Consider the following 25,957-nt stretch of genomic DNA (forward strand, 5'->3'; position numbering starts at 1 on the left):
ATAAATTGGTGAACAAAGACTATACAGCCAAAGTATATAGAGAAGATGTATCCAGAGAGGTATATCATGCAGTTAATTACTAATATGATTTGCACATTTGTGCTGTTTATTTTCCCTTTAAAATTTCCCTTTAAAATTTCTAATCTGATTTTTTCTTTTTATACATATTCACATCAGTAATTTTTATTTTTTGTGAAAAAAGGTTCCCATATTATATAAGCTCCAACCCATTAAACCTGAATCCTCCCCTGGTTTCCATCTATGATGGCCAATTCTTCCATGTCTAAATTTCACATTTAACCATTTGGTAAAGAAAATAATTGCATTTACATTTTTGAGAAGTTTCTGTTTTGTTAAACATTGTTTTGTTAAAGGAAACCATTTTCTGAATTGTGGTGTTTAGGTTCAGGATCTTTTAAAGAGAAATTGCCTTGATGTCTTTCTTTGCATATCTTTTTAATAGTCATAGTTCTTGTTTTGTTTTTTCCTTTTTTTAGCTGTTTTGAATTAATATTTAATCACATCCTTTAATTTTTAAAGGTTGTTTGTTGAATTTGTCTTATAAACGAGTTGGTCGTTATGTACCTTTTCTGCAACCAGCTTACCTGTTGGAATTGTTGTAGTAACAAACATCAGTAATTTAAGCTTACTTAAAAGTTGTTTTCATTCAATAGTATTTCCATTTTATTTAACCCCAGAAACAAGTTATTTATTTATACTTTCAACAAATATGTAACCTGTGAATATATTCGGCAAGTAAGTATTAACTATATAGGCATTGTGTTAGACTCCCACGCTTGTTCTTCGTCCTGGAGCAGTCACAGTAGAGTGGGGGAAACAGCCGTAGGGAAACAGATACTTTACAATAAAGTGGGTATTGGGACTGGTGCAATATGAACAAAGTGGGGTGGGCTCAGGGTGGCCTGTGACCAGTTGTCAGGAAGACAGAGTTAAATACACTTGAGAAACAGGACAGCTTTCTTCCTATGTGATATCTCACTTATGTTTCCTTCTTTCAGATTTGTTGATTCTCATTTTGTATTGGAAAGTGATTGGTGACAAATATTTTATAATCCATCATTGTACAGCGCTGTATGCATACTCCTTTGTACTGGTGAGTGCCAGGATCTGTGGTAGCCTGACAAGTAGACAAGATTGGGAGTAATGACTTACTGGTGAGCAGAAACCTAAACATCCAGTTCCCGGTGTATCAAGACCAACTCCAGATTCATTCAGGGCTCATGCTTGTGATAGGTTATCTTATTCATTAACAAAAATAATTACGTGTGTGTTTGTATTAGTGTGTCTGTTTGGATTCATAAAATTTAAGAAAGGCGGATGACCCCAATTTCACTTAATTTCACTTAATTTTTTCACTTAATTCAATTTCACTTGAATTTTCACTTAAAATTTTTACGATTGTGTAGCTGTTGGTATTTGCCCGTCTTTCTAGATGCGTTTATGACTTAACAGCCAGAGCTAGGGATAGATTCTTGTATAACTAGATTCAGTATTTCTTCTCTATTCAATTCCCATACAATTACATGTACATATGTGATTACATTTAAGTAGACCGGAGCAGTGGAGGAGTCTTGCTCAGAGACTTCATCAGACTTCCAAGCCTGAGCTGATAGAGGATACTCACAGCAAATCTCAGGCAGTAATGCATAATAAATTTTAGATCTAAAATTATTTTTCTACATTACACATTTGTAAATTAGTGATTTTACATTCCTTTTACATTAGATAGGTTTCTTCACAATCAGTTATTTTTTAGTCAATCTAGATATACCAACAAGCCCCAAATAGATATTTGGAAATAATAGATATACGTAAACCAGAATAGTATAAATTTTATGTAATAGTTATGGTATACCATTTCATGTTTTCTCCTTTTTAAAACTTAAATATAGCCACTGGCTTTTTTTTTTTCTGACTTGGTATTGCTAAAGTCCTTATGTTACCAGATATCTGTGACTATTTGGAGGGCTTTAAAATATTAATGTGTATTAGTATTCTTCTATTTTTCTTTATATTGGCCTGCACAAAGATAGCTGGTGAATCAGATGTCAGTTTGGCATTATTTCTGCAAGAACCAGATATATCAAAATCTCTCTCTGTATCACCCACTTGAAGTAATAAATCTAAAAAGTTAATACGAATATTTAAAAAACTATGCTGGTTTTAATGCTATCAATAAGGGCTTATGTATACCCAAAAGGTATCCTTAATCACTTTGTTTTTCTGAAGAAATCTGCTATTTTTAACTGGCATTTCCTACTGTTTGTCTTCTTTTTAGATTTTAATTGATTATAGGTAGTTGTGAAATATAGACTCTTACCTTTTACAGGTCTTAAATATCTGGTGTACAAGAGCTTATTTCCTAAACACTTGGTAAAAAGCATGAAAGCTGACTAACAAAACACTGGTTAAATCTGGGAAGAATGTGTAGGTGCCCATGTGAGTTTAATATCATGCTGCAGTGTAGAAGTATGTTCTCTGAACATGAATCACAAATAACCATTGTGCTATGAAAAGAATATAAGCTGGTGAAAGATAACAGGTCACTTACGTGGATTTGTAAATGTGAATACTATGAGCTGCTATTGTGCCTCGGCCACTGAATCACGGGCTTGGCAAACGGCTGGCTGTGCGTGCATTGGCAAGTTGAGTATTTAATTATGTGGGATGGATACTGTTTCCTCTTTGGACTTTTATGCCTTTATTAAAAAAATCAATAAAGTGCATGCTGGATATTAAAAAAAAAATGAACTCTTCATTTAGTTAAGTTGATAAGAAAATCAACTGCAGTGTTTTCTAGAGGTGATTGCTTTTTTGATACCTTCCTGTGTTCTATTGTATGAAATGAATGATATGAAGTAAGTCTATCGAATTAAAGTGAATCTATTCATAGGGAAACAAGAAAATTAGAAAATAATAATTGTCCATAGATGTAGTGATCCTGTGTCATTTATAGATTTTACATTTCCTATTTGACTATAATGAATTCCCAGGTCACTTTGTGCTGTTTAAGGCTAACAAAATAACAACAGCTACTACTACTATTATTATTTTATATAAACTTTTATGAAGTTCTTCACTTATATGATGAGAACTGGTATTTGGAAAGTACTTTGACTTGATACGTATGAGACTGTTTAAGCTGTTTGTAGCAGCTTCTTAAAAGATTTTCTGCTGTAACTAAATAAAACTTAAAGTGGAAAATGGAGGCAAGTTATCCGTAGGTTTTAAACATATGCTGTACTGAATAGTTGAAAAGTAAGATTCTTCTAGATTTAGGTTATGAAATAAGTTATATGTAGGTTATATAATGTCTGGATCACTAGTTTTGTACCTTTCTTTAGTGTATTTACTGGCATTTTAAGATTCTCTGGGGGGAATAAGTTAGAGCTTAAGGAATCTTCTATATATAAAAAGGTAAAAATCCTACAGATTTTTCCCTAATATTCAGCTTTTCCTCCCTTGGTCAGGATCCTAGTTGTCAGGGAAAATATGACAGGGTAATCTCTTATAAAGGGTGTGAACACATTTATGCTTTAAGGTCTCTTTCTAAGGATAAACCGCTGTCTTTTGTACTCCCATTGTGATCTCTCTGGTAGCCTTAGTTTTCTTCTGTGTTTCCTATGAATCACCCTCTCTCCTCAAATCACACCTTTAGGTAACAAGTTATATAACAATGGAAAACATTTAAATTCGAAAAGAAAAGCACTCCTGTAACAAACTTTCCCCCACTCTTATGCATTGGTTACACTACCCTGGAATTTAATCATTACACCATTCAGCTGCAATCCAGGAAGAAAATTTGGTTTCAGAGGCTCTCAGTGCCTTTATTTAAGGGTATTTAAGGTGCAGTGTGAATACCTTGAAGGTGAGAACTTGTTTCTTGTTTAATGTTCTGCCCCAGTGTCCACATTTTAAAAACACTTTGCAAGGAGGTATGTAGGAAGTGGTGCTGAAAAATGAAAGGCTTGTTATGTCAGATATGGTAAAGTTGTCATTTATATCAGGAGACAAGAATTAGAAAAATATTAGTCTTAGGTTTAGTCTAAAGAATTTCCACAACACCATGCAACAAATGCCATGACTCACTAACAGTTTATCATTAACAGTGTTAAACTGTTTAAATGTTTTAAGATGGTTTGAATAGTGTTGCCTATTCTCAGTTACGCATAAATAATGTATTTCCTTCTTTTCTCCCATTGAGATAGTCTTAAAGAAAAATTTTAAGTAACTATCATGGCTGTTACAACAACATTTTAAAAGTAATAAAATTTCAAAAATTAACATTTCTGTTGACTAGGCAAGTATTAAAATAGCCACCTAATATAGCTTAACTAAAGCAAGATTCAGTAGTAAGGTCTGTGTGATTTCTATTTCCCACTAAATTTTCATATGATATAACATGTTAGGGGCACCTGGGTGGTTCATTCAGTTAAGTGTCTAATTCTTGGTTTCAGCTCAGGTCATGATCTCATAATTAGTGGGATCCAGCCCCGCTCGGGCTCCACACTAACAGCGAGGATCCTGCTTGGGATTCTTTCTCTCCCTCTTCTCTGTCCTTCCCCCACATGCACACTCTCAAATAAACTTAAAAACATATTAAATATTGGGGCTCCTGGGTGGCTCAGTCGGTTAATCGTCCAACTTCGGCTCATGTCATGAGCTCACACTCTGTGACTTCGAGCCCCGCATCGGGTTCTGTGCTGACAGCTCAGAGCCTGGAGCCTGCTTCAGATTCTGTGTTTCCCTCTCTCTCTGCCCCTCCCCTGTTCATGCTTTGTTTTTCTGTCTCAAAAATAAATAAAAACATTAAAAAAAGTTTTTAAGTAAAAAAAACATTAGTTAAATCAAAGAAAATATTTTAAAAACTGGAATAACATGTTAACCTTTTTTCCACTGAAATAAAAGATTATCAAAATATTGTCATCTTATACTGTAATGAGCAATAGACTAGCAGAAGTAAGTCTTAAAGTATTTTATTATTATTTATATAGCTTACTTATTCAAATCTGCATACAACTAGAATTATACAGTGAGCTTATAACTCTTTCTACTAATTGAGGGATTTAGTCATGGTAAAAATGTTAAGTGGCCATTTAAAAAATAATATGTTTGTGCATCTATGTAAAGACATGTGATGTACATATGTAGGGGTGAAAAAATGTGTTTGGGTTTTGGAATTTGTTTTAATATTTACTTTTTTAAATGTTTGTTTATTTTTTAAAGAGTGGGGGGATGGGCAGAGAGAGAAGGAGACAAGAGAATCCCAAGCAGGCTTCCTGCCATCAGTGCAGAGCCTGATGCAGAGAGAGAGAGAGAGAGAGAGAGAGAGAGAGAGAGAGAGGCAGAGAGAGAGGGAGACAGAGAATCCCAAGTAGTCTCCCGCCCTAAGCACAGAGCCTGATGCAGGGCTTGATCTCACAAACTGTGAGATCATGATCTGAGCCAAAATCAAGAGTCAGACACAGAACTGACTGAGCCTCCTAGGTGCCCCTAATATTTACTTTTTCTTATAGAATATCTGAAGTGACCATTGCTGATATTTCATGAACATAACAAACCTCCTTAAGGCCTTCCTCCATTTTGTTTTAGGAAGAGTTCAAGGCTACCTCTTCTTTCCTTATACTGTGCTTACCACTTCACTCTTTTCTGTGTGGAAAAGCATCCCCTCAGATTTGCATAGTTGGATCATTTTAGCAGAACTATCTCCCTTTCTTTCTCTAACCTGGCTTGGCTTTTGAAGCCTGTTTCCTTTCAATACCGGGAAAGGAAATAGTTCATATATTGGACTTATGTGTGAAGATAAAATAGATGTCAGCCAAGATGATTGCCATGTCTACCCATGTCAATATTTTGTTCTTAATTGGATTTTTATTTTATTTTATTATTATTATTTTTTTTTACAGTTTATGTGTGGTGAAGCTAGTGATTTTTTTTTTCTTAATTAGATTAAAAAAAAAAAAACCCAGTCTTATATGATTCTCCTTGTACGATGTGCTAGAACAGTTAAATCCTTGGACACAGAAAATAGGATAGTTACCAGGGGCTGGGTGGAGGGGTTATTGTAAAGTTACTGTTGAATGGAGGAGTTTCGTTTTGGGGATATGAAAAGTTCTAGAGACTTAAACATTTAAAAGTAGTTAAAAGAGTAAATTTTATGTTATGTATATTTTACCACAATAAAAAGATTTTTTTTTTTTTAACAAGCTTATCAAATGACTGAAACAAGGTTAGGAAGGGGAACTAATAATATGCTGGATGATGTATTACATTTTTAAAAAGTTTCAAGCTGGAGCAGTAGGCTGAAAAAAATAGATGGAACCTAATAATGATAAATGTTAGGTTTTGCGGTTAGGTATGACGATGTATATAGGTGGGGAGGAATGATCTGGAAGTGATAAATGACCACAACTTCAGTTGAGCCAATAGCATGTCACATCTGCTTAAAAAGAAAGCTACTCTATTAGGGGAGGCACAGCATCCAATTCAATCAAAAATTACAGTTTTCCTTGTTAGACCACACCCAAGCTCATTATCTGGAGCCCTTGACCTTGAATATACCGGGGGTAGGGGAAAGGGCTGCCAGATGACAGAGCAGAGATTAGAATAGGAAGCTATTGTCCTGAGACAAACAATTGAAGGGCCCAGAGAGGTCAGCCCACAAAAGATAAGTTGTAGGACATGATGGTTTGGAAAGGTCCTGGGGAATGTGAGAGGATTATTAAGTAGAAGAGAATGGACTAATTCTGGATTAATTCAGGTGTTAGAACTAGGACCTTTGGGGACAGTAAAAGTGAGGCAGGTGAGACTTCTGTTTTACAGAAGAGACACCATTGAATAAAAAGAAAATTATAACAATGGCCTTTTAAAGTAGTTCTTCCTACCATAAGATATCTTCAATCAGATAGATACGAAAATAGATATAATAAGTAGAAACTTTGAGTAGGAGTTTGCACTAAAAAATCTTTGAAGTTTTATTTTAATGATGAAATTCTGTGATTCAGCTGTTTTGTTAAAATGATTTGATTTGGTTCTAATGCTCGGGGGGTAGGCAGTGGGCAAGTAATAAGCTAAGCTATGTCACCAGGTTCCTAAGTAACCCTGGAAGGAAGGGGTGAAAGCAGCTGGCCTGCCAAACCATTTGTTTCTTGGGAGAAAGGGAGGGGAAGAAAGGAGGGCCGGTGACTCTAGTCTAACCTTGGCAGCAGGACCTTTGGGTAGACAGAGTACTGACACTTGCTGGGAGAAGAGACCTTAACTGTGGAATGCCTTTAGGATGTCCCTGGTTAAAGACAACCCATGGTAAAGAGAACAGAGGAATGTGAGGCCTGCCTCCTTGGAGAATGTCATGTGCACTGTACAGCTTTTGGAGAGTGTAGAATGGACATGTTTTATAAGTTAAACTCTCACTGCTGTGTGGGAAACTTGGCGAACCTCGCTTAGTAGAGTGTTCATACCTTCTGGGCCGGAGTTGCCTGTTCAGCACAGGGAGGACCTGACTTACCAGCTGCCTTTGATATCCCGCACCTCTCTCTGTGTCCTCTGAATCATTTGATGGCCTGTATCCTTGGAACATTTACTAAAAGCTCAGTACCGGGAAAGATCACGGTTTCACATGAGTCTGATTTGGCAATCATCTGATCCTGTGTGTTCACTCAGACCTTCGATTGTCTTGTAAATAAATGATCAAAAACCTTTAATGATTAAAGTTTAGCAAAAAGTTATTAAATATAGGATGGGTTTTGTTCCCAAATGTCACTTTTAGATTGGTGGAACTCTGAAAGGGGTTTCCATGGAAATGTGTTAAGGCTCCGGGTCCGTGCAATAACCTATAAAACACCTCACTATTGCTCCCATGGAACACAGTCACATTTTTACACGAGTGTCCGGTGTGGGATGCTCAGAATTTCTCTCCAGCCCTATGGTGGGAAAGGGTGGCCACCCCACTCCCACCCATCGATGGCAGCACAGTATGTAGCACCACGCCAACAGAAGTAGGTGCGTCATACTTTTAGTTCTCTTTCTCCCTTCCCTTTGAAGGCCCTGACCCTAGCTACTCTCAGCTGTTAGAAAATTAAGTTTCCCATGGTAAGAAAATCCAGATTTTCATAATCACTGGCCAAAAGGAGAATTTTCTTTTAAGCTCCGGAAGGGATCAGACAAATCCTGTTTTGTTTTCCCTCACAGAATCACGTAGAGGCCAAGGCAAGTATGAGTTTTACTACAGGCAGAGAGCTCCTTAAAGGTAGATGGCAGAGGTGGAAAAGCCATATTGACCAGAAGTGAATTGTGAGTTTTGTCATAATTTGCTAACAGTAAAGTATCAAAATTTGTAATTTATTTGTCTAAAACTATTAGACTTGAGCCTGTCCCTTTAATCGCATCTATCTCATTTGTATTTCAGTAGGTTTTCTTGAGTAGGAGAGAAGGGGATACGGTGGTGAGGAATCACGCATAACCTAAAGCTTATCTCATGGTTGCCATGTCCCACCTAATGCTGTCACAGGTGTACTGGATTAAACAGGTGATGAGTCATTGATATACAGGAGCAGAAAATATAGAAGCAAGACTGAAGCATAGTCCTCCACCCCTGTGTGGTTTTGAACGAAGGAGCTCTGGGGGTACAGGGGACAAGGCATATGATGGAACCTGTGCAATTCCGTTAGGTAGCTAAGATTTGAGCGTAAGAAACTATCAAAAAATTCAAGGAACACATCGCCCACTGATAAATCGGTAATGCCATTACAATTTAGGGAACGGAAAGATGACTGTGTTAACTTCTGTTAATTTTTTTAGTCTGAACATGGATATATGTAAAAAAAAATCTGAGACTGTTGAAATATAGGGCTTAGTAAGTCCAATGTTGTCTAGGTCTGATTCTTCAGAGATAACTACTGATGTGTATTCTTGTAGTGAATATGAGTTGTGCATAAATCTTCCTATATATATTTGTGCTTTTTTGAATTTTCTAAAAGAGCTTTTGAGGTAGATGGGACTTAACCTCATTCTCAAAAAAAAAAATGTTTAGATTAGCAGGAAAAAGTGGGGAAGACTTCCTAGGTCAGAAGACATGAGGAAAATCCCTGAAGAGAAGAAGTCAGACCTTCAGAGGTGATAGTAAGGGCTAGGGTGTCAGGGTGGATCTGTGTGCGCTTGGTAGTGGTTGTACGTTTGGATGAATAAGATGGAGTCACTTGATGGAGTCAACATCCCAGATCACCAGACTTGCATTTTCACTTTTCACAGAGTTGTTGTAGTCCCATTAGCCAAAAAAACCCCAAAAAAACAAAAAACAAAAAAACTTGATACAACTGGCATACTAGAAAGATAAGACTGATGGTGATATGTAGAAAAAAAATGCTACATGGGGGGAGGAAATGTTGTAGGAGGTTATTGGAATAATATGAGTGATAGATTATGAAGGAATTTAATTTTAGGGGTTATGGTGGTGGTCATGTTAATGAAGGGAAAAAAAAATCTAAGAGCCATTTTGTAGTCAACAGAGCAGGGTGACTAATTTGGATTTCACAGAATGAAGGGAAAGAAGAGGGCAAAAGGATCCAGAGCACTAAAGGGATGTGATACCATGGAAGGACATGGGAGACCGTTTGGGCAGAAAGATACTTTGAGATGCTGTGAGACCTTGTGGCAGTAGCACAGCTGTCCCAGGGGCAAGGGGCCCATATGCATTAGAAGTAAGGTTTGTCTTGTGGGGGCAGGGGCAGGAACCAGAAGAAGGATGATCCTCTAAAAGAGGCAGAGGAGAACTTCAGAGAGGTAGAAAGAGAACCACAAAAGTGTACATTTGGGAAGACCGTGATTAAGGCCCCTTATAGCAACACGGTGAATTGAAAAAGGGCACTGGGGAGGCTCATTTGGTTAAGTGACCCACTCTTGATTCCGGCTCAGGTCCTGATCTCACAGTTCATGAGATAGAATCCTGCATCCGGCTCTGCGCTGACAGTGTGGAGCCTACTTGGGATTCTCTCTTCCTCTCCCTCTGCCCCTTATCTCTCTCTCTCTCTCTCTCTCTCCCTCTCTCTCTCTCTCCCTCTCTCTCTCTCTCTCTCTCTCTCTCTTTCTCTCTCTCTCTCTCAAAAATAAATAAACATTTAAAAAAGCTATGAAAAATGTATAGGCAGAGGCCATTTGAAGAAATTAGACAGGTCATTAATTTTTATTTGAGGATTAGAAAATATTGACAAGCAAAAAGAAAAAATAATTCCCAAATCCCACAACCCAGAGATGACTATATTTACTTAATTACCATTTACATTTAGGTATTTCCACTTTTTTCCAATGGGTGTGTGCATAAGTCAAAAATAGCATTCTGTGTTTGATTATATATGACAAAAATGGGCTCAAAATTTAAAATTTATTTTACACATTGAAGTATTGCATACAACAAAATAACTGGCAATCTTATGTCAGAAAGCAAGAAGCCTATCAAAGACTAATGGGGTTATGTCTAAAGGACATAAGAACTAACATGAAAGCTCTCTCATTGGCTAAAAATGTGACATTTTGATCATCAATTAGAATAACTATTGTAGCCATTGAAAACCATTGACTCATGAGTTCTTAATAATATAAAAAAAAAAAAGTGGGACAGTTCTTGCATGGGATCTCTCATGTGGGTGCTGTTAAGTAGCATTTGGGACTGGAGTCCTCTAAAGACTCAACTGGGTTGAAAGAGGCTCATTCCAGTGTCTGGCAATTGGTGCTGGCTCTCTGCTGGGACCTCAGCAGGGCTGTCGCCTACAGTGCCTGTTTGTGGCCCCTCCTGCGGCCCCTCTGCAAAGCTTCTCATGACTGAGCTTCAGAAGACCCAGGATGTTACTTCCACTGCATTCTGGTGGTCACGTGAGTTTTCTAGGGCAGCCTAGCTTCAAGAGGAGGAAAATAAGACCCCACCTCTTCATATGAGGAGCACTGTGCACATCTAGGAAGGGAAGGAAGTGATGGCAGCCATCTTTGGAGACTGTCACCGTCTTGTCAATGTTGGATGACATTATCTTCTTGTTACGATAAGCATTTAACTCTCACATCTCTCTTTCCTTTCCCTTCTTCCTCTCAGTGTTGTTAAAGGAATTTTAGTTTCTAAGTTCCTCTGAAAACTTCCATTTCTGGTTCTGTAGCACCTCTTGATACTTTTTAAGGTGAGGGTATTAGTGCTCCTATGCTACTTTTTGTGTCTCTAACCACTACTTCACTTCTCAGTTTGTCATTTGTACTTGGTGGGGGGGTGGGTTGTATTGTCAAGATTTTGAACCAAGTTTTCCTTTACATCTGTTTGATCCTACACAGAGAAAACCAATTTGAAAATTATGACAATCAATTATGACAATCATATTAAAATAGTGGACTGCACAAACAAGATTACATTTCCTGTCTAATTTTTGTTTAGAGTTTCCAATGCTTCCCTTTTTTCTTGCAACATGTTCTTGGCCTTTATCATATATTTGAGTTGTTCCATACTCTCAAGGATAGCATCACATCTCTGCGATCGTTTTTTCCCAGATACCTGCCCTTGGAACCCTCCATTCTCCACTTCAGTCTGAACAGACTGCTCTCTAGGTCTGCTGCCCAGTGTCCTGGGCTTCCTGCCATGACTTTCCTGGTTTGGGGCCACTGTTTTCCTGGATCCCATGTCTGTCTTTCTTGGTTCACTCATTCATTGTGCTGCAGCATAACTTCAAATGATTTCCTAAGGAAGAGTGTGAAGGAGGTAAATTCTCTAAGTTTTTTGTAGTTCTGAAAATGTGTTTTATTCTCAGGCCATCTGGTTGGATCATTAGCTCTATTGGCAGCATGTGGATATATAATCATATTTAACCAATTCCCTATTGTTATATGTTTGTTCTGAGTTTCACTATTGTATATAACTTGCGTGAACATCCTTATATCTTTTCATATTTGTGCCATACACAATTATTTTCAAAGAATAATTCTGTAGAGAGGAAATCCTGGGAAAATGGGATGCATTTTTAAGTATATGGACACGTTCTGCTAAAATTCTCTTTGGAAAGGTTACCCTGCACCTTCAAAAAGATGTTTGTACATGTTTGACTTTACTGGCTAATGTGTAGAGATTATTGTGTGTAAACATTTTTTTTTTCACCAAGAGATTGGTTGGTTTTTGTTGTTTGTCCTCTTTGTTCTTGTTGTCTGAAGACTGCCAGTTAATAAGGTTCAGGAACTCTGAAGGGGGTAGACCAGAATTTTCTGAGCAAATTGGAAATGGTGCCTGGAAAGAAGATAGACATGAATGGTCTTTAAATATTTCAAGGGTTATCATGTGAAGAAGAGATTTTGGATTACCATGATCAGAAGTAGGACTGGTAGATGGAAGTCAGAGAGGGTGCATTAGAGTTCTGAAACTTATGAATAGCACTCCCAGGAAGGAGCAGACAGCTTTAGGAGATGCTACACTTCTCACCATGGAGTTGTACAGGCTGAAGGGCAAATTGGAAGAGCTTTGGTAGATGGGATTTAAATATCAGTTGGTAATAGAACGAGGCCATCTTCAGAGTCCATTTCAACCCTACCACATTATGATGGTAAGAAACATAAAGTTGTCCTGAACAGAGTGAAATTTGAGCTGAGTGAAATATAGTTGTGAGGTGGAAAGTTGGCGTCACCTATTTGGTAGATAAAACTGTTCCCCCGTGGAAGTATTTATTTTCCTTTTCAAACTGGATGTTTTTTTCCTGCAACAATTAGAAAGTAAGATTGACGACTTTTTGAGAAGTGATGTGTGGACATAATTTATGTTTTATCTTGAAATAGCAATAGTGAACCAACATTTAGTCCTCACTAATTGTGATGGCGACCTGTCATTCTTATTATCATCCCTTTCTGCTCATCATTTCAGGCTGGGCCCTTGGTCCTGTGAAGTCACTCAAATGTCAGTGAGGTGGAGACTTCTACATAGACAGGATGGCATAGGCCCTTTTAGGACTTGTTCTTAAACTTAATCAGTCTTCTGTACAATCAGGATATGAAAAATTACTGGGTTCAGTTTCACCTTTAACTGCAAAATTTTTTCCACTATTTTACTTTTTATTTATTTTATTAGTATTATTTTTTTTAGAGAGTGGGAGAGCAGGGGAAAGGGGTCGAGAGAGAGAGAATGTTAAGCAGGCTCCACACTCCGCATGGAGCACAACATCGGGCTTCATCCCACAACCCTGGGGTCATAACCTGAACTGAAATCAAGAGTCGAATGCTCAACTGACTGAGCCCCCGATATGCCCCTTTTTTCCACTTTTTGAGTGCCTTTTCTATTTTCATATTTTTCTTGGTTGCTATTAGTACATATCTTGTTCTCACATCAGTTCTGTCAAAAAAGATGGTATTATGCCCATTTTACAAATGGAGAAACTTAAATTTATTTATTTAAAAAAATTTTTTTAACGTTTATTCATTTTTGAGAGACAGAAGAAGACACGGCACAAGCAGGGGAGGGGCAGAGAGAGAGGGAGACACAGAATCAGAAGCAGGCTCCAGGCTCTGAGCTGTCAGCACAGAGCCGACACGGGGCTCCAACTCACAAACCATGAGATCATGACCTGAGCTAATGTCGGATGCTTAACCAGATCTCGGTGCCCTGAGAAACTGAAATTTAGATCAGCTCGGCCAGAGGTCACCCAGGAGTGCTAGGGTTCAAATCCTGGCCTCCATGCCACAGGCTTGTGATCCTGTCCTAACATCCCTGCCTCTCCAGACTTACTTGCTTAATTATCATAATGAATTGCCCAAATAGAATAAGAGTTTGAAAGATTCTAGCAGTCAGCTGGCCAATAAATATTTATGGAAATTCTGCCATCAGCAGCAGGATATAGTGGTTCATAGACACTTCCATTTCTCAGTTAATTCTGTCATTCCACTGTTTCATAAAATGGGGAAGATGAGGATGGTGGGAGGGACAGCCATACACTCCTAATAGCAGCTCTTTAAAAAGTATTCACCATATTTATAGAGAGATATGGAAATGGGGTTAGAGAAGTTCAGTAATAGTCACAAATCATGCAGTTAAGAAAGGGCTTCTTAGTTTGCTGGCATGCTCATACATAACCAGCTTCTAGCCATTTTCCTTCTGATCCATAGCTGTCATGCAGGTCTCAAATTCTCCTACCTCTTTTTTTTTTTTTTCAATTGAAGTATACTTAAACAATATCCTATTAGTTTCAGCCTTACATTATCATGATTTTATGTTTTTATTTATTTATTTTTTAAATGTTTATTTATTTTTGAGACAGAGAGAGACAGAGCATGAACGGGGAAGGGGCAGAGAGAGAGGGAGACACAGAATTGGAAGCAGGCTCCAGGCTCTGAGCCATCAGTCCAGAGCCCGACGCGGGGCTTGAACTCAAGAACCGTGAGATCGTGACCTGAGCTGAAGTCGGTCGCTCAACCGACTGAGCCACCCAGGCGCCCCGATTTTATGTTTTTATACATTGCCAAGTGATCTCCATGTTAAGTCTAGTACCATCTATCACCATATAAAATTATTACAATATTGTTGACTATATTCTCCTTGCTGTACATTATATCTTTATGACCTACTTATAACTGGAAGTTTGTACCTCTTAACACCCTTCCCTTTCCATTCTGTTAGCCTTCTGACACCGCCCCCCAACTAACACGCCTCTCCTCTGCCAATCATTAGTTTGTTCTTTGTGTCTAGAATCTGTTTCTTTTCCCTTTTGTTTATTCATTTGTTTTTTTAGATTCCACATATAAGTGAAATCATATGGTATTTGCTTCTTTGTCTGACTTATTTAATGTAGCCTAAAACCCTCCAGGTCCAGTCCATCCTTGTTCTCAAATATGGCAAGATTTCATTCTTTTTGATGGCTAATATTCCATTGTATATACATACCACATCTTCTTTATCCATTCATCTATTGATGGGCACTTCAGTTGCTTCCACAGCTTAGCTGTTGTAAATAATGTGATGAATATAGGGGTGCATTGGTGTTCTTGTTTTTTTTTCAGGTGAATACTGAGAAGTGGAATTGCCGTATCATATGATAGTTTTATTCTTAATTTTTTGAGGACCCTCTATTGTTTTCCACAGTGGCTGCATCAGGTTATATTCCCACCGACAGTGCATGAGGGTCCCCTTTTCTCCATACCCTTGCCAGCACTTACTTTTTGTCTTTGATATTAGCCAATGTGATGGGTGTGAGGTGATCTTCCCCACCTCTTACTTGCCAACCCACTTTTTTCTGTCTTGTTTCACTAATCTAAATGTATCAAGTTTTGGAGATTAAATATCAAGACTTTTTTAATCATAACACATTTCTCATGACCTCTAATTCTTTTCTACTGATCTCTTTACAAAATTAAAATCTGGATATTTTTCTCCTTTTCTTTTACAATGGAACACTTACATTCTCATCAGAGTGCTCACCCACTCAGATATAGGTTTGCAGGACTCTTAGGAATTGGTTTTGGAGGTGATTCTCCTTGCTTCACACTGAGGAGTAGGCGAGGTTCAACTCAGGAAATATGCACCAGGCACTGTACTAGGCTTTATGGATACAACAGTAAACGAGACACAAGGAATATAGATAATTTGCAAGGGTGTAAGTACTTTAACAGACAGGCAGAGAAATCTGTTGAAACACCTGACCTAGCTCAGGATTCAGGAGTCAGGAAAATATTTCTAGAGGGATGCAGCTGGTCTACCTTGATAATGCTGTAGGATCTGATGGGGGGGGGGGTTGTAAATCTTCACTAATTACAATTTCAGAGAAGTATGGAGCTAGTTCCCTGAGGGCTTAGAGATTCCTAGATCATCTGTAAGCTAGGATGGTAGTTCTCTAACTTTAGTCAATATTGGAATCACCTGGAGGGCCTATTAGAACTATATTGCTCATCTGACCTCCACGGTTACTAATTCAGTAAGTCTGTGACGGGGCCCAAGAAAATGTGCATCTAGCAAATTTCCAGGTGTTGGTGATGCTGCTAGTCTGGGGACCACATTTTGAGAACGACTGTGTTAGATATGAGAGAACCATTTTCTTTGGGAAAAGGGAAGAGAAATTAGAAGAAAAGCCAGGATGCTATGCCCATTTCTTTTATAAACTCAAGAGGTTTTTTCAGTGTGGAGATACTGCATTTTGGCTAAATTTAGATGAAAGCAACATATCAAATTGACTATTTTTACTAGTAACTTTTAGTATTTAAAGACTATTATAGAGTCCGGTTTTATCTGATACTAATTTGACACTTTGGTTAATAGTTACTTTTAATTTTATAACCACTTGAAAGGAGTTCGAAGAAATCTTCTAACTCTCAAAAAAGTCTTAGACATAGTATAGTTAATAAGTTTGTATTTTTAAAATTCACTAGAGAGAAATGTTTACGATTGTTTCTTAAAATTTAAGAGTAAGGCGATTGCTACTATTTCAATATTTTGCATGACTTTGGACTGTCTGCTTAAAAGTATTTTAGAAATCACAAACAAAAACTTAAAAAATTTCAGTATTGCATTTCATATTTGGATAAAATGATTTATTTGAAAGATATAGTAAATAATTTAGCAAGGCTTTGGCTGACCTTAGGAATATATTAACTCATATTTTATAGCAATTTGGTATGTCATATTCTCTAAACATTGGGTATAGTTACCTAGAATGCCACACATTTAAAAAAAACTAAACAAAAGAAGATTGTTAGGAAAAGTAGATTGGAAAAAGAGCTACCTTTAACTGAGGGAGAAAGGCAATGTTATAGATGGGAAAATTTATCTTTAAAAACAAAAGTGAGTGTTAAGTACATGAAGTTATTATGATAGAGGATTATACTAATCAACTATTTCTGAAATTTTTCTGTCTGGTTCAAGTAAGAATCTCACTAAAGTAACTCTTTTCTTTGCATTTGTTGCCTCCCCAAGGGTCATGTTCTAGTTGTGCACTATTTTCAAAGCTCTTCTCCCTTCCCCTAGTCACTGAAGAATTTAACTATGGGAGAAGAGGAAAGCAGAACATTTCAGCTTTTTAATTTTACCAGGATGGTCTCCAACTAAACACAATTACTTATTTTTCTGACCTTTTCTTAACTGAAATATCCCAGTCACTTCCTTTGCAAACACTCACCTAAACTTTAAATAAATCACCAAAACTAAAAAATAAGTCCATAAAACATCCAGGAACTTGGAATATGAAAGGCAATTTGCTTCCTATTACTTGAAAGTGCTTCTTTGTGCTGGATGAGTTAGAGAGGTCAGACATTTACTCTTTATTCATTCCTCTTTCTCAGAGCTAGGAATGTGATTTTAATTATGTATAAAATGAAAAAGTTTACCTACCATTTGGGATTCATTATAATAAAATTCATAATAAAGAAGGGAGTGGCCTGCCCAAGTCCATCCTGGTTTTACTGTTTTACTACTGAAAATCCCGTATCCTGTGAAGTCTTTCCCTTTGATGCAAAAAGATTGTGGCACCCATGATTTGCAGTTCATAATAATGGATCATTTATTGTCGCATTACACTGAATGATACCATGGAAGTGTGTTGTAATCATGAGCATTAACAGTCATCTTTGCCCTTTGGAAGATCAGATGAGAATGAGAACACTATGATACCAACACCAGAATGCCCCCAAAGTTCACCAATAAAGAAGGTTATAGTTATTATATATGGAAATATGTATAATATATATTATTATATACATTAGTATATAATGATGGTATTATGGGTGGATGGAAAGACACATGGGTTAGGGTATTAGATAACCAAAAGAGACTAGACTGTACAATATGCAGAAAAGAATTTAGGATTGGGCATTGTTACGGATTGAATTGTATCCTACCCCCAAATTCTTATGTTGAGGATCTGAGCCCTAGTACCACTGAATGTGACTTTATTTGCAAATAGGGTCATTACAGATGTTTTTGGTTAAGTGAACACGAGGTCATAGGTGAATAGGATGGGTCCTTTAATCCAACATGACTGGTATCCTTATAAAAAGGGGAAGTTTGGACACATACATGCATGTAGGGAAAATGCCATGTGAAGATTGGAGTTGGGATGCCTAGAAGCCAAGGAACTGCAAGAAACTAGGAGAGAGGCCTGGAACAGATCCTTCCCTAGAACCTCCAGAAGGAGCATGGGCCTGCCAACACCTTGATCTCAGACTTCTAGCCTCAGGAACTGTTAAGACAATACATTTCTGTTGTTTAAGCCACCCATCCTGTGGTACTTTGTTATGGCACCCCCAGCAATCTAATACAGGCCTGCTAGAGATGGAAAAGCGCCTAAAGAGACTGCGTCTCACAAGTCTGAAATGAGACGGACAAGTACATCTAAATGGAGCTGTACTTTTTTCATCTTCCAAAAAGACACTGACGCTCAGTTGAAATAATAGCAGGCATAAAACTTGGACATACCACATGGATATACACATTTTATTGTTCCCTTGACTGTTCTACGAAACTGAGTAAAGTTACATTTCCCGATTCAGAGGTTGCAACGAAAACATCCTGTCGGCGAAAAAGGGGTAAATTCTAATAACAGATGTGTTGGTTTCTCACAGTAGAGAGAGATTATTCTGTTGGATATTCCCAATAATCGTGCTTTCTTTCCTCTAGCAGATGTTGCATGGAATGACAGCAATAAAAACATGTTCCCCTAGCTCTTAGCTCCTGGGGTTTGAAAAATGGAGTTTCAAGTTGAATTTTTGACTCCTATGAAGATTATAAAGAAACCACATGAAATAACAATTGTTGATGTGTTGTTCAAAGACGAATTAGATTTTGCTCAATACGTCTGCACATTTGGCAGGCAGTGCAAATGTAAACGTGGCAAATTCCATTCGGTCTATACACTTCTCACCAAAGAAAATGAAAAGATACTACCTGTGAAACACCTTCTACACCTCGTGTGGAAAAGTGCCACAAAGAGATGTGATTTGCTTACCTCTGAGGTTGAGGCTTTCATAATGAAAGTTCTTTCTCACCTTTAGCTTCCTCAAAACCTGAAGAACCAATGAGAGTTTTGACTTCACAGAAATGGAGGGAGATGGCTTCCATAGACCTGTGCCTATAAGATAGCTACAATTATTGCCAGCATGCGTTGGCCAGCCATAAAATCATATGTGTAGAGTGTGAGGTAAAGAGAATGTCCTTCTGTAATTTGGAAATAAATCGAGGATGAGAAAACAGAAAAGTATTACATTAAATAATCAGATATTCATGTACTGTTTCTTTAAAACTGATGACTGCTGAGGAACCCGCAAGCATCTACAAAAGGATGAACTATTAGCACCTCTGTTAGTTAATGTAGTCTGAGGGTTGTGACAAGCATACAATGGAAGAATGGCTCATTTGGGGAAATAAGACTGCTTCTGAACTCAAAAGCATTACCAGAAAATGGTGCCACATTGAACAGGATTTTCTTCACTAGAACTGTAACTTATTTGGAATCCATTTTGTATGCTTTGCAGTATTGAAAAAGGATGGATATTCTAGAAGTGGATAGTTTATATGATGAATTTGTACATGCAAAAGACCTTAGAGACAAATAGCTGGTCTATCAAAACAAGCCTATAGATACAAGGTGGATGGACCTTTTCAGAGAGCTGGGAACTTAATTCTTGTAACTCCAAAAAGCCTGCTGTTGCTAGTAAAAGTCTCAAGTATTTTATGCTCACACCTTTGTTAAGAAAATATTTAGGTTGAGGTCATCCTATTAGAGTGATACTGTAATGTGGATTCCTAAGAGCAGAGCTACAAGTCAAAGTAATTTTATGTTGGACTGTATTTCATTCTTGAAAAAAAAATATGTGTGTGTGCGTGTATATGTGTGTGTGTGTGTACTTGCTTGTGTACATGCACACACGCACACACACACGCACACACACACACCAAAGGCTGTAGGAAGTTCAGAGAAGTAATACTGGAAAAAGAAAAAGAAAAATCTGTATTGTGAATAAGAAGATGTCACTATTATTTTTATTAAATATAGGTAACAACTATTTAATTAGTCCCATTGTATTTACATTCTCCTTTTACAAAGTCTCAGATTTATGTCTCTTAAAAATATATAATAACGTAGCCTCCTAAATTTAAATACCCAAAAGAAAGTTAAAAGGGCAAAAGGAAACCTAAAAATATTACAGTTTCACGCATTTTATTTGTTAAATTAGTCCTATTTTTAATTACGACTAATTACCACTATTAACTAATCTTGTTTGTTTAAATAAAAGCTTTTATTGTAACAGAAAAGTAAATAATACAGAAAAATATATAATTTCAAATAAACACCGACTCTTTATATTTCCGTGATAAAGTCGTGACAAATGTACATAGTTATTTCTCCTATGTTGTCATGTGTGCTTGGACTGGTATGGCTATGCCTCTCTTGACTTGAGGTAAAGCCAGTCACCCCCTGTGCACAGTACTCACCTTGCCCACTGCCTTTGCCCCTTTGTCCCTCCTCCTTCCGTTTCTCCTCATCACACGTTTCAGTTTCCCTAAGGCCAGTGAGTTTGAGATTATAAAAAATTCTAGATTAGTCTTGGAAAAGCTAATTCTTGAAACCAGCTCTGAATTTTTAATCTCTAAAATAATTTCCGTGGAGAAGAACTGAAAACCCTTCAAATAAAAAGGGTTTTTTTGTTTTTTGGTTTTGCTTTATATTCCCATTTGGAAGGCAGCATGTATATAGCTTTTAGGACTGAAGTTCCATGTATACCTAATGTTTTGGGGGCAGGTAGGATTATTTCTTTTTATGTACAATCATAATTCTGATTTAACTGGAAGTGGTGGAATGACTCTATTTACCTAGTAACAGTTTTTAAATTACATGAATTTTTGGAATGTATACGTTTGGTGTTCTTTCTAATGCTTATTAACTCTGCTCTACTTTTCCTATTATTAAACTCATACAGTGTACCAGGTATTATGTTTCTAAATTCAGAAAGGTCCTGAAAGCATGGGTTTTAGCTGTAGGATCTTCCGACTGACAAATATTTTTTCAGGTCAAATGTGATAGATCAGTTTTAGCATGTGTTGTTACGTTTGGCAGATAAGCATCGGCTCACAGGCTCACATGTTAATTAGGATATGAAGTACACTTTTGAGATTTTAAGGTGCTTTCATTAATAGATATAAGAATGAGTTTCTATTAGGTATTTAATTGCTCTAAAATTCCTTAAGTGCTGAAATTCACACTACTTTGGTAATTATTTCTACAGCAATTTGAGGGTGCCGTTACTGATGGCTATTTGCAGAATTCATTAATTCAACATGAGACAACAGTTTAAAATCTGTTTTTATAAATGAACATAAGTGTATACAATATGCTATCTTTTAAAAATAATGTAGAATTCTAGTGACATTTCTAATTTCTCATGAAGAAAATTAGGAGACTTGGTCTGTTTTGACATTGATTGTTATTTTATGCTGAGAAGTTATTGAATGTTCCTTTAATATTTGGAAATTTTGATAAGAATGGCCTCCCTGACATCGTGTTTTATGTTTATCATCCAGAAGGATGGAGTACTGGCATACATTGGGAATTTTCGCCTGCTTGCAGAACTTTCCAGCCCCTTTGTGAATCAGCGGTAAGTTATTGATATCATTATTTTACACTTATGCTGTTTACCTTTAGTTTGGGGAAATTTTTTTCCAAGATCCTAAAGCTACTAAATAAAAATGAGAATATGTGATATGAACTGTTACCACCATTGTGCAAGTGAGGAAAGTAAACGTTGGAGGGGTTGGAGAAACTTGTCCAAGATCCCCTAGCTAGAAAGTGGTGGTCCTAGCTTTTGAACAGAGCTCTCTCAGAAAGGTGATGATGCTTTATTATACTTGGGTTCATCTTGGGTCCTGTTCATATTCTTTTTTTTTTTTTAAGTTTATTTACTTTGAGAGAGAGCATGTGTGAGCACTTGTGTGCATGCGTGCGAGCAGGGGAGTGGCAGAGAGAGCGTGGGGGAGGGAGGGAGAAAGAGAGAATCCCAAGCAAGTCCAAACTGTCAGTGGGGAGCCCTATGCAGGGCTCAACGCAGGGTTCAAACTCGAGAACCATGAGATTACGACCTGAGCCCAAATCAAGAGTCAGATGCTTAACCGACTAAGTCACCCAGGTGCCTTTCCTGTTCATATTCTTGACACCAACTTACTCCTGTTCCCACATTCTGATATTGACATTACCTGAGTTCCTCATTTAAGAAAAACAGTGTTCTAATTTTAGATTTACAGAAAAGTTGCAAAGATAGCACAGGAACTCTTATATCCTCCTCACCTAGTTTTTCCTATTGCTGATGTCTTCTATTACCCTGGGACATTTGTCAAAACTGAGAAACCAATATTGATACATCACTCTTAAGTGACCTACAGACTTTGTCGGATTACACCAGTTTTTCCATCAGTGTTTTCTTTTTTGTTCTAGGATTCAATCCAGACTGCCACACTGCATTTAGTTGTCATGTCTTCCTGGTCTCCTGTAGTCTGTAACAGTTCTGAGTCTTTCCCTATTTTTCTGACTTTGACAGTGTTAAGAAGTACTGTCCAGTTATTCTATAAAGAGTCCCCCAGTCTGGATTTGTCTGTTTTTCTTATGACTAGATGGAGGTTATGGGGTTTGGGGAGGAATTCCATGGAGGCAGAGTGCCCTTGTCATCACATCGTATCAGGAGGTACATGCGTCCACATGACATCAGTGGGGATTTGAACTTTCATCACATGGTTGAGGTGGTATTTGCCAGGTTTTTCCACTGTGAAGTTTTTTCTTTTCCTTACTCTGTTCTTTAAGAGCAAGATACAAAATGTAGCCCACTCTCAAGGGAGAGAGGGAATTAAGCTCCACCTCATGGAGGGAGGTAGTTACTCATATTTGCCAATGGATTTGTAATGAGGCTTTATTACCCTTATCCTGTCATTTAACGAGGTCTACTGATGTTTTTTTCTGTGCAGTGTTGGCTGTTCCTTTCACTCCATATCCATGGTCCTAGTTGGGGACCTTTGGGATGTCCATGGTTCACTTACTGCCATAGCCTTCCAACTGACTTCCCTTGTTCCAGATTCACCCTCTCTTCAATCCTTTCCTCACGGTGCGGCCGACGTAGTGTTCCCTGTGTTCCATTTTCTATACCTTATTTTCTTCCAAAAACTGAATCCTGTTTAGACTCTTCTCTTTGACATTCATTGCAGCATGCTCCCTGTGTCTCCAGCTTTATTTCTTACTACTCATTAGAATCAGGTTTGAACACTTACTGTCTCATGCACCTCTGGGTTATTCTGACGTTTCTTTCTTTATTCACATCATCCATTTACCCTACATCTTTGAAAAATTTACCTATCTTTAAAATCTTAGGTCAAAGTCCCAAGCCAGGGGAGGCTCCCATGATTGCATGTAGCCTTTTGTGACGTAGTATAGAGATAACCCAGAGAATTGAAACTGTCAAATCAGACTCATGTGAGTTAGAGAATATATAATAATAATAATCTCAAGGATCCTGATACATCAAAATGGCTCCCTGGGTCCTTTTTGCATTGGGCACACTCTGGAAGTTATCTATGAGGGCCATAAACAATATGCATAGTTCATATTGCGGACATAGAAGGACCTTTCTTGGTTATGACACATCTCCATATAATACTCAGATAATTACATAACTTATGTAACATTCCCCAGAGGGTCAGGCCCCATAAATCTGTACATCCTAGGTTTGTTTGCCATAAGCAATCCTAGAGTAGGTTAAGTCCTAAAAGCATTCGTGGATGAGACTCTCCAGCAACACATACCATTAGTCTATTTATCGGGAGGCCTGTCATTAGTATGCTTACCAAGCAATTAGCCTGATCTTTTTTTCTTGCCAAAGGTGGTGGGGGAAGGGGGAGGAGTGGTCCTTCCACCCGCAAAACAGGAAAGAATGGGTTATAGATCTGCTGCTTAACCTTTTCTTTCCCAAGTGCTTATACACTATCTTATTTTGTATGCCACTGTTGCGGATGGTGTAATCTTTTTTTAACATTTACTTATTTTTGAGAGAGAGAGGGAACATGAGCAGGAGAGGGGCAGAGAAAGAGAGAGAGACACAGAATCTGAAGCAGGCGCCAGGCTCTGAGCTGTCAGCACAGAGCCCGACGCGGGGCTCCAACCCATGAATCGTGAGATCGTGACCTGAGCCAAAGTTAGACGCTTAACCAACTGAGCCACCCAGGCACCCCTATGTAATCTTATTTTTTGAGGAAGATAATCAGTTCCTTGGGCTCTGCCATTTAATTTTTTAAAATAATAATTCTTCTGCAATCCTCAAAGACTGAAATCGTGGAAGTATAGAGCAAAGAGCACGTTCTTTGAAGTCAAAAGACCCACATTCAGACCCAAGCTCTCCCACTTACCATTGGACATGAGTGGAAGACTATTTAATCTCTCTAAGCCTGGTTTCTTACCTATAAAACAGGGATAACGATGCCTATAGGCCTCACAGTTTGTTGTGAGATTCAATGAGATTTCGTGCTTGCCGTTTGGTATATGTTCAATAAGTTCTAAATGATGTACATATTCAGTATGCTAAACTGGAAGTGCATAGTCTATACTTACTTTCTCTACTTTTTTGTATCTTTTTTTCTCTTTAACTCATTAAAGTTAGGCTTCCTCCTCTGTCATTCTGCTGGAACCGCTTCATTAGAGGCACCAGTGACTTCTAGTTGCAAAATCGAGTGAACTCCCTTGGTGCCTGTCTTGTGTCTCTCTGTGGACTCGATGCTATTCCTCACCTCCTTCTAAGGCCCAACTCCCTTTGCTTTCATGACACTGCACTCATCTGGTACTTGTATTTCTCTGACCATCCTCTCTCACTCTCCTTAGTAAGAGACAGTTCCGTACATGCTGGTGTTCCCTGAGGCTCTCTTCTGGGCCCACTGATCTTCCTCTGGGGTGGCCCAGTGCTTCTCCCTGGGGTGAGTTCTATTTTCAAGGCAGCAGCGATTACCTCTTTGCTCATTTCAGCATAATGAGCAATGTGTGAGTTTTAAAATCAGATACACTTGGGGCGCCTGGGTGGCGCAGTCGGTTAAGCGTCCGACTTCAGCCAGGTCACAATCTCGCGGTCCGTGAGTTTGAGCCCCGCGTCGGGCTCTGGGCTGATGGCTCAGAGCCTGGAGCCTGTTTCCGATTCTGTGTCTCCCTCTCTCTCTGCCCCTCCCCTGTTCATGCTCTGTCTCTCTCTGTCCCAAAAATAAAAAATAAACGTTGAAAAAAAAATAAAATAAAATCAGATACACTCAAGTTGCAATTCAACCTTGCCACTTACCTGCCCTGACCTTGGGTAAGTTATTTAACATCCCTGTACTACAGTTGTTTTCTCCTTAAAAAGAACATATTTAATACTACGCACTTCTTTGTGTCTTAGTCAAGTGTTTTCTCCTCCCAGGTGGCACATCAAATTCAACATGTCTAAAATAGAATGCAACATATTTCCCTCTGTAGTCTCATATCCTCTCGTTCAGCATGTGGCCCAGCCATTCTTGGTCACTCCCGCTCGATATGTGGGAATCACCTTTGCCTGTTCTCCCTTACCCACATTTGGTCCATCACCAGGTCTTACCAGAAAACCTCCTAAATATTTCTTGCCTTGGCCACTGACTCTCCATCTCTACCGTCAGTGCCCTCGATCATCATCTCTTGCCTAAGCTACTGTACCAGTACTCTAACCCTGTACTACCCAGTAGGGTAACCACAAGCCACATGTAACTATTTAACATTTAAATTAAGTTAAAAATTCAGTTCTCAGTCTAACTTGTAACATTTCAAATGCTTCACAGCCCCATGTGGCTAGTGTCTACTGAATTGGGTAGCACATCCATAAACCATTTTCGTTACTGCAGAAAGCTTTTTAGGACAGTGCTGTTCTAGACTGCAGGTTGGCAAACTAAGGCTCGAGGGCCAAACCCATTGCTGTTCTTTCG

The 25,957-nt window shown here is 38.1% G+C and overlaps 1 protein-coding gene across 3 annotated transcripts in view; it reads left to right on the forward strand.

Moving 5' to 3' along the window:
• TLCD4 (TLC domain containing 4) overlaps positions 1–25,957 on the forward strand; it is a 71,461-nt gene that overhangs the window by 28,634 nt on the left and 16,870 nt on the right. For all 3 annotated transcript variants that reach the window (XM_023258929.2, XM_011284847.4, XM_019837482.3), the window contains exons 5-6: positions 1,020–1,114; positions 21,527–21,600. In XM_023258929.2, coding sequence (XP_023114697.1) covers positions 1,020–1,114; positions 21,527–21,600 — 169 coding nt within the window. The remainder of the gene's footprint in view (positions 1–1,019; positions 1,115–21,526; positions 21,601–25,957) is intronic.

This window comes from Felis catus, chromosome C1, assembly GCF_018350175.1.
Source record: "Felis catus isolate Fca126 chromosome C1, F.catus_Fca126_mat1.0, whole genome shotgun sequence".
NCBI classification, from domain to species: Eukaryota; Metazoa; Chordata; class Mammalia; order Carnivora; family Felidae; genus Felis; species Felis catus.